This window comes from Gadus morhua, chromosome 6 (assembly GCF_902167405.1).
Source record: "Gadus morhua chromosome 6, gadMor3.0, whole genome shotgun sequence".
NCBI lineage: Eukaryota > Metazoa > Chordata > Actinopteri > Gadiformes > Gadidae > Gadus > Gadus morhua.
Genome location: NC_044053.1, coordinates 21,020,726 through 21,030,637, shown reverse-complemented (window position 1 = coordinate 21,030,637; position 9,912 = coordinate 21,020,726). Strand labels below are relative to the sequence as shown.

Genomic DNA, 9,912 nt, shown 5'->3' with positions numbered 1-9,912 from the left:
GGGCGTGTGTGTTGTGCGTCTGTGTCATGTACCGGCTACAGACCTGGGGAAGCCGAGCTCTTTGCTCCAAACCAGACAGGCCTGAACTAGCAAACAGGTGCGCTGCCAGTGCAGCTGATGAGGAGGACTGCGTGTGTGTGTGTGCTTGTAATTTAGTGTGTGTGCTTGTGTGTGTGCTTGTATGTGTGTGTGTATTTGTATGTGTATGTGTGTGCGTGTGCTTGTATGTGCGTGTGCGTGTATTGGAGGGGGAGGGGGGGGGGGGGGGGGGGGGGGGGGGGGGGGTTATTGCGATGCAGCAAAGCCTGATCAAAGACTTGCCGTCTCAGCCGCCAGTCATCCAGCAGCCTGATTTATGTCACTGTGTCAGAACTTCACGACCGCCCTGAACAGCGGCAGCAGCCAAAGAGAAGAGAGAGCACACACCCAAAGGCATGCATGCATGTATCCTTACACACACACGCACACACACACAAACGCACACACACTTGAGCCGCTGCTGTGATAAACATAACTATGTGTTTCTCGTCCGCGTGTCATGTGATTTAACGGCTTGTTGGTTTGGGCTCAGTAACGCTGCCGCCTCCGCCAGCTGTTTCTCTGACTAAACCCAGAGTCAGCCCCTGACACGTAGATACCTCCACTCTAGGCGCGTAACACCTGACATCAGGTGCTGCAACAGGGTGTGAAACATGCCCGTTCCAGACGACATGCAGTGGAAAATTACTTCGCGGCCAATTAAATCCAAACAATTATGTAGAAGGTTCAACGCCAATCAAACAAAGCCGTTTTCAAGCGGGAAACTCCCCTTTCATTTTTTTCTAATCTGAACTTCACTGATGTTCGCCGCCCATATGATTTCATCTTTAGAGACGGGAGTGTGTGTGTGTGTGTGTGTGTGGGGGGGTGAAGAGGATAAAGAGGAAGACTAACTTCTTGGTGGGGGGAAGTGGAAATTGTTATTGAGACTTTAGGATGTGTTGACCTTGATACACATTGCTCGCTGTAACCGACTGCTGTCAGATTACCCACTGGGATGACCCATTGTAGGGAACAGGACTAAACGCACACACACACACACACACACACACACACACACACACACACACACACACACACACACACACACACACACACACACACACACACACACACACACACACACACACACACACACACACACTCACACACACACACACACACACACACACACACACACACACACACACACACACACACAGACAAACACTTCTTAAATCTTAAAATATGTCATGTCAAATAATCTTATGTCTTCAACAAAACAAACTACTTAAAACTCATTTTATGTCTGGATAACTCTTCTTTATATACATATATATATATATGCATACATATATAAGTGATTTACTTTTACTTTTCTCAGCGACAGAGTTGGGGGGGGTGGGGGGGGAGAAAAGCCTTAAATCTTTGAGCCCACGCGGTCGAGTGTGATTTCTAGCCACCCTCTCCCGCTGCCCTTGCTCTGAGCAGCCTCTCCCTTTGAAGAGCAGAGCAGCCGCAGAGAGTGATGGCTGCTTGGGTGAAGGAGCCCTCAGGGGGGGTGGGGGGGGAGGTAACTGTCATTTATATTTACAGCCTTTCCAGACACCTCGGGGGGCAGTTATCCAGGTGGCCTCTGTCGAAGCTCTCAGAAGCACTCATCTTTTTTTTTGTGGGTTTTTTCCTTTTTTTCCTTCTTCTCTCGCAGCAGCGCAGAGTATCAATAGACAGTGGCTGACTTTGATTCAGCCACACACAAGAAGCCGTGAGTCATGTGCCTATTTTTTTGTTGGGACTTTTAAAACCGGTCGGATTTATGCTGGGACTGGAAAGGCCTCGGGGAAAGCACATTTACCGCGCTTCTGCAACTTTATCAGACTGGGGAGAGAGGGGGGCACCCTCCCTTCAAACTCTGCTGCATGACACACAGGAGAAGGGGGGCCAAGGTGCCCATTTGCGTACCATTGAATTTTTTTTTACGTTAATTGTATTCATCTATTCCTAACAAAACTGGGGCGAGAACGCGGTATCCACCTTTTATCAGACATCAAACTAACACTGGAGGATGGGTCCGAGTATTCACACTGCTTCTGCGTGAGCTGTCAGGACAAAAGACCTGCTCAAGACGAGACTTGTACCGGAGAGACTGACACTGTTTAAACTACAAGGATCATCTAACCGAAACACTAGATAGTAAGGGGCCCCAGACCATGTATTTCACTCGGTCATGCTTTAGAAATGGGCTTCCGTCAATATGTAACGACTTTAAATCCCGGCCAGATGTGCCTTTAGAAATGTCAACGGGCCCGTCTGAAAAACTGAAAGGGAAAGACATGCATTTTGTGTTTCGGTTCGGAGCGATCCTTCATCCAAAGCCAGGCCTACAAACTTTCTAATCCGTTCCTGAATGGTGGGGTTATTGTGTAACACTATCATTGATATAGACACAGTCACACTTGTACACACACACAAAGGAAACATAATAACAGGGAAGGAAAAAAAGATGAGGGCGAGCCTGGAGACAAAGCATTAATCTATTTGCTGTTTGGTGATCCGAACTGGGAGCTGCGATTAGATCGACAATCAGAAACATAAAACCAAGACATATCCAACTATCTGATAACAATAAATATCTGTCCGGCCTTGTTAATGACATCCGTTTTACCTACTCTTGGCCTGTTAATGACTTATATGCTAAACATCTACTAGTCCCGGGTTTCCTGCCAAACTGTGATCGTCTTCTTGACAGATAAGCCTCTCCTGACAAACTACACAAAAAAAGGCTTCTAAGAAGAGCCTTTTTCTGTTGCTCTAATAAAGGGTACTTATATCAAAGGCTCTGCATCAATGTTGACCTCATTTTTTCAGTGTTTAAAAATAACTTCTGACAAAACGGGTGAGCTTACTGTCCTTCATATATAAATATATTTGTATAAAGACACAGGTCTCCGTAGGTTTTAGCTGAGGAGGAATACCCACCTCCTCTCTCTCTGATGATTAAATCACTCACTAATCTCTTTGATGTGATCTAGCCACCCCAATCTGCTGCCCACCCCCCCGCTTCAAGTCAGCCAATGAGACCAGTGACAGACAGGCTATACATTTGAAAAATAAATTATGAAACAGTACTAAAATAGGAACATAGTTAATGCTATCTTTGGCATTAGCTTAAACGTTGGAAATGATTCCCTTTTAAGATTAAAATAAGAACTGGATGTCATTGTTCACAAATAATAAAGTGTTTGTACACTAAATAATGCTCAGAGCATGATGCATTTTAAGGATCTCGAGAATAATGTTCAAATGAATGCATAATGCATAAACATAACTTAAAAGCAATTTGTTTTGATTTATATCGAAACCGCTAGCTAGAAGCACATTTAGTGTTGGATATAATATTTGATTAAAGAAGAATGGAGACAAAGCAAGTGGCAATGCAAGTTTTCTAGTTTTGTGAGCATTTAAAACTAGAATGTTTTATTATTTTTTCTATAAAATATGAACCTTTAGAATTATATACAAATTGTCATTGTGCTATAAAACAGCAGAAAAACGGGAAGAACTCAAACTGTGTTTAAAAATATTCTTAATTTCCCCAAAACGAGTGCTTGTTACGCTAATGCCCCAATGTTTGCCTCCCAGCGGGGCGTCCACACTATCCTGAGCAGTTCATCCTACTGGTGGAGCGCCAGTACAAACACATGACCGCCTCAGCTTCTATTCAAATCTATCAAAATGCAATACTCTATATCAATATTCAGGCCATTCATGTAATGTCTTTCGGGGTACTCGGGTCTTTTAATCCTCCTATACATATTGCACAATGTTAAAGCATCCCCATGGCACGTCCACATGGTATACCCCACTGTTCCGCTTTGTTATGGGAACAAAACTAATTTTTTGGATTAAATTCCCAGAATTCCTCAACAGGAGCCGTGAATCCACGGCATCTGTACAGGCACAGTGTCACACAAAGAGAAGGCAGCCGTCAACGCACGCGATGACGGAAGATCCAAAGAGAGATCAACACTGCGTCAACGTCAACACGGCAACAACAAAACATGAACCCCTTTATTAGGATATTAGGAGGGCACTTTGAATCACAATAAAAAGTGTCATGTAGTTAAGAGCTTTTTGTACACGTTTCTTCGTCTCAAGGCCAAACAACACGGCCCGCTTAAACGCAGGTGGGCGGCGGCCGCGTGGGCCCGTACTTGGTGCCGGCGTGGCCCTTGAGCGAGGGGTGGGGCTTGATGTAGGGCCTGCTGCTGGTGAACACGCTGGCCGCCTTCCTCCGCGTGCGCTTCTTCAGCTTGCGGCTGAACACGTTCTGCCAGGACTGCAAGGTCTTGGAGGTCCAGATCCACATGCCGCTGGTGATGCCCACCACCAGCAGCATGAACACCTTCACCATGAAGATCTCCACGGCGGGGAGGGAGGCCTTCATGACGCACTCCTCCCCGCCGCCGCCCATGCCGACCTCGCCGCAGCGCTGCTCGTCCGCCAGCACGCGCCAGTAGTCCATGTTGAGGCGCTCGTAGAAGTAGCAGGCGATGACGCAGGTGGCGGGCACCGTGTACAGCACCGAGAACACCCCGATGCGCACCATCAGCTGCTCCAGCTTGTCCGTGTTCTCGCCCTCCGTCTTCATCACCCGGCGGATGTGGAAGAGCGCCACGAAGCCCGACAGCAGGAAGGACGTGCCGATGACCAGGTAGCAGGAGAGCGGGATGAGCACGAAGGCCGTCAGCGCCTTGACGTCCATGCTGCCCACGTAGCACACGCCCGTCAGCTCGTCCCCGGCCACCTTCCTCATCACCAGGATGATGATGGTCTTGACGGCGGGGATGGCCCACGCCGCCAGGTGGAAGTAGCTGCTGTTGGCCTCGATGGCCTCGTGGCCCCACTTCTTCCCGGCGGCCAGGAACCAGGTGAGGGTGAGGATCACCCACCACAGTGAGCTGGCCATGCCGAAGTAGTAAAGGACGAGGAACACGATGGTGCAGCCCGTGGACTCCAGGCCCTCCTGGATGACGTACTGCACGCCGCCGTCCCGGTCGCAGGCCACGCGCTCGGCGCCCACGAACAGCCGGACCAGGTAGCCCACCGAGTAGACGCAGTAGGACATGGACATGAAGATGATCGGCCTCTCGGGGTACTTGAAGCGCTGCGGGTCGATGAGGAAGGTGAGCACGGTGAAGGAGCTCGAGACGAAACACAGGATGGACCACACCGCCATCCACACCAGGGAGAAGCGCTTGTCACCCTGGCTCCAGTACACGTCCACCTTGGGCTGGCACTTCGGCGCGCAAGAGTCGCTCTTCTCCACGTAGTGGAACTTGCTGGGGTTGCTGCAGGTGCCCTTGCTGCCGCCGCCGCCGCCCCCAGCGCTGCTCTCCTTGGGGGGGAAATCCTGCCCGTTGAGGGGCCGCTGAGGCCTGAGGTCTGGCGACTGGGTGTGGGAGACCTTAGGGGGCTCCTCGGAGCCGTTGTTGGGGGCCTCCATGCAGAGGTTGTTGGGGTCGTTTTTGGTGGGCAGCCTGGAGCAGTCGAGGGATTCGGGCCAGCTGTATTTGAATTTCTCCAGGATGGGAGAGCAGCCGAGTTTGACCTGCTCACACATGACCCGACAGGCTGCAATAGGCGTTGACACCTGCTCCGTGCACATAGGCGCATACAGTGAACACAGGAAAAACCTCAGGTGGCTATGGCAGCCAAACTCGATCAAAGTAGCGAATTCTTGGATCTCAATGGCTGCTTCCTTTTGGTCCTCGTGGCCCATTAGATTGGGCATACGGGTCATGTTGTAGCCGATGTCCTTACACAGGGGGATGTTAATGTGTTGACACCGTCCCTCGCCAGAGCGATCCGAGTCTAAGGAGCTAATGGCCCGTCCCCCGCCGCTCCAAAATACAACGGTACTCAGAAGCACATAAATAAGTCCATGATCCGAAATCTGAGCCATTGTAATCTCTCGATCTCAACAGTCTTTGCAACAAACACTTTTTTGTGTTTAATGTTTACTACTGTTCACTAATACGCACGCGTAGCTTTCATCCTGATGCATGCATTCAATGTTTAATCTGCGTGTTGGCTACCTGACCAGAGACCCAAGTACACACGCTTCCAGAGGCGTCGGTTTGATCCCCGTCCTGGTGCTTCTGCCTGATGGTTTAAACGCGTTGATCCCGGAGGATTAGAAACGCCGGATTGCGTCCCGTGGAAGTTGAAGTCGCGATGCGCTGAAGTCCATGCAGCGACATGTTGTGGAGGACACTTAACTGTCGATGCTCTTCCGCAGAACACAGCGGCATGTAATAATGAACACGATGCAGCCAGGCGAGAGATGCAATATACTTCTTAAAGAAAAGATGTAATCGGTTTTATATTCCAGGTTGTGGGAAACTTTCTTGTTTCGGGCTCTCCGAGTCCTCTCGCCACACTTCGGGACGTTCCGGGGAACCCACGATGGCACAGCGGAGACTGAGTGCTGGGAAACTTATATCAGAAAGAGGAGCAAAAAACACGCGCTACTTTCCAATGTTCACTTTAGTTCGATCGGGAGGTGCGGGAAGTTTGGATCTCGTAGACGACGATCCAGTCAGCGACATACATGTCCCCAGCGGTTAACGGAGATCTGTGGATAATAAAGCAGGAGCAGAGGTCTGGATCGTAGAGCAGATGTGTGGATCATTCCGCAGGAGCAGTTCTGTGGGTCCTGGAGCAGAGATCTGGATCATAACCTCCTCTGACTGGTCGCGTTCAAGCGTCTGGTGGAAGCACTCGTCTGGTCTGTGGTGCTAGTCGCCTGCCGTCCTCCTCCGCCTCCTCCTCCGACCTGCCAAGAGATCCGCCTTCAAAGACAACTACTTTGCATAAGAAAGATTACACTGACATGTTGATTACTATTCAAATCGTGCGGAACGGCTTGTTGGCCAATCACTCACAACAGCGTTTTAAAGGTTTACAGCAAACTTCAAACGTCCATGTGTTTGCACGATCAAAATAGTGTTCAGATCATTTCAGAAGTGCAGTTCAACCGATCTTCTCATATCAAGCGTTTTTTTTTGTAAAACGCTTGATATGAGAAGATCCGATATAAAAAGATACAGGCCAAGATATTTACAGCTTGCCCTAAAAAAATAAAATAAATATATATATGTATGCATTTATATTGATTACATTTACCTTTTTGGGCGATGGCATATGTTTTTTTATTTTTTATTTTTTTTTATTTTTTTTATTTCAGCCTATATCAAAAAAATGTCATATGTCAGGTCATGTGAAAAGTATTTTAACAGAACATTTTACCTCTCCCTGGATGACAAACATGAAAGTGTAACACTCTGGTTTTCTTCTAGCCTAGTAAAGTAACCCCTCTCTGAATCAATACATGAACCTCGGTCTGAGGACCTGAAGATAAACTGCGCGTCCAGCCATCACAGGCTCGTATTCCCATCATTTATAGAGGATTAGGCTCGTTTAGGCCTGTTCGTTGATTCCCACTTCTCTTCAACACTTATAGTATGAGTTTCCGAAGGTGATGGGATGATGCCGTTAATCACATTAGAGCAGTGGTATGCATGTGAGACGTTATGATCTGAAGATAAAGAAGGCCTATTTTGTGCTTTGCTATCCTACGGATATATAATGTAGTATGTTTTACAGACATTTCATCATGTAAAAAGTACACTTTTAATCGCATCTAAGTAAATGTTTTATTTTCCAGTGTTGCTATTGCCTATTTAATTGTACAATTGAATATGAGACGGAAATACATATTCTATGTAAAAATGAAATGTATACCAAGTTTTCACGAACTATCAAATAAAATGTCAGAGGACCAAAAAGTAGCTACTGGTCATGTTATAACGGCCAGCTCGCTTGAGGGGCAATAAAAGACAGAGGAAAGATCATGTCAGGAGCCATCCTTTGTGTCTCTCCCCCCTCTCTCTCTCTCTCTCTCTCTCTCTCTCTCTCTCTCTCCATCTGTGACCCCAGGTCCCTCTAGCCAGTAACTAACATTACCTCGTTAAAGTTTGTGCGTGTAAGATTTGTACACTGCGGCGCCCAGCCTTTGTCCCCATCACAGGGGGTGAAATCCACGTAATAGACCGACACACATGTGTTTGAGCGAGTGGGTTTTTATATACCAAAGGCCATCTTAGCGGCGCTGGGTAGATGTGAAATGTGCCTGGACGAGATGAGACACAGCAGCACCGGCGTGGCTAAATGGCTTAGCGTGGCCTATCTCACTCCTGGCGTTTCAGCTGTTGGTTCTCAGTGTGAGCGGCTACAAGCACAAATATAGAATATGAATACACTTATGGATACGCTCACCCCGCCCACCCCACTGTTGTGTTTCACCTCCTATCTCCATCCATCACTTGCTTGAATCGTGTGTATGTGAGGTCTGTGTGAGGTGTGTGTGAGGGGTTTGTGTGTGCGTGTGTGAGGTGTGTGTGTGTGTGTGTGTGTGTGTGTGTGTGTACTGGTCTTTCCCATCATAACTGTTTACTGGCCTCATGTGAAGCAAGCAGGCTTAGACAGCGTTCTTCGCTCAGCATGATGTTTGCTTTCAGCTTCATACATTGCACCCCCCCCCCCCCCCTCTCTCCCGAAAAAATAAGAAAGCAGAAAGAGAGAAAACATTCTTCCAGGTATATGTAAGCACCCGCTCACATCACTGGTTGTCAGTTTACTGGTTCAAAACCCTTTAAGCTGCGTTCTGTTCTCTTCGGTGCCAGTGCGGTGAATCGGCCCACAGCTGTCAACCCGGTCTGAGAGAAAGGCCAGCGAGAGCTGGCCGTGTTCCGGAGGTGTTCCCGTCAGCTCCAACCTGCAGCAGACGGATTGTAACATCAGCATCTCTGCTCTCAGACGGCCATCATCGTGTCCTTAAGATAGCTAGCTCCGGTCAGAAGAAATAGTATTGCAGACACTGTGTGTTACCAACGGTATCTCTGTGGCTACCTTATTATTTCTGTCTTTGGTGCAATGACAGGAAAACAGGCAACAGGGTTGCATTGGCTAATGAAAAGCCACACCCTTTCCTTTGTTTGATTTTGGTGTTTTTGTCCTCACCATCAGGTGTTTTCTCCTCTCCATCTCCAGCCTCTGCCCTGTGTCCCCATGGTGGTTTTTGTCCTCACCATCACCTTTTTCTGCATCTCCATCGTCTCCCCCTGCACCTCATGTTCTCTGATGGTCTTGTGGGTCAGCACTGAGATCTCTTTTAAATGGGGATGGGAGATATGTGTCTTTATCTGTCAGTGTCTGCTAGTTTGATCCTCTACTGGTCTTTATCCCGACCAGCCTTTGTTATCATTATTTTTAGCGTTTGTGCTTTCAGTGTTGGGCCCAACTTTGCCAACTTTGTCAACACAATAATAACGGCCAACAGACACACGCAAACAAACAAACACACACACATACACACACACGCACACACACACACACACACAAACACACGCACGCACACACGCGCACGCACACGCACACGCATGCACACACACACACACACAAACACACACACACACTAAATCACTATTTATCTCATCTTAAAAACCATAACAGAGTGATGAAGCAAGCCGTGCTTGCGCCTCCACAACTGAGAAATCAGCCACTGTGTGATAATTCTGTTACTAAATAAAGTTAAAGGGTGTGGGCATGGGTGTGTGTGTGTGTGTGTGTGTGTGTGTGTGTGTGTGTGTGTGTGTGTGTGTGCGTGCGTGCGTGCATGTCTGTGTGTGTGTGTGCATGTGATGGGGCGAGGCGGGAGGACCCTTTGATGGCTGAAGCTGAAAAGATATTTTATTTTTTGTGTGTGTGGGATTTGAGATGTGTGATTGTATGGAGCGCGCTGGCTCCCCTGCTGCTAGGCTCTGGCTGGGA

The 9,912-nt window shown here is 48.2% G+C and overlaps 1 protein-coding gene across 1 annotated transcript; it reads right to left on the bottom strand.

Annotated features, from left to right (window-relative positions):
* Positions 1-3,817: 3,817 nt before the first annotated feature.
* fzd10 (frizzled class receptor 10) lies at positions 3,818-6,854 on the bottom strand. The gene has a single exon (XM_030357827.1). The coding sequence runs from the start codon at positions 5,981-5,983 to the stop codon at positions 4,196-4,198; it is 1,788 nt and encodes a 595-aa protein (XP_030213687.1). The 5' UTR covers positions 5,984-6,854; the 3' UTR covers positions 3,818-4,195.
* Between the last annotated feature and the right edge of the window lie 3,058 nt (positions 6,855-9,912).

Excerpts from the sequence above, each read along its gene's own strand:
- fzd10 (XM_030357827.1), bottom strand. The coding sequence starts at position 5,983 with ATGGCTCAGATTTCGGATCATGGACTTATTTATGTGCTTCTGAGTACC.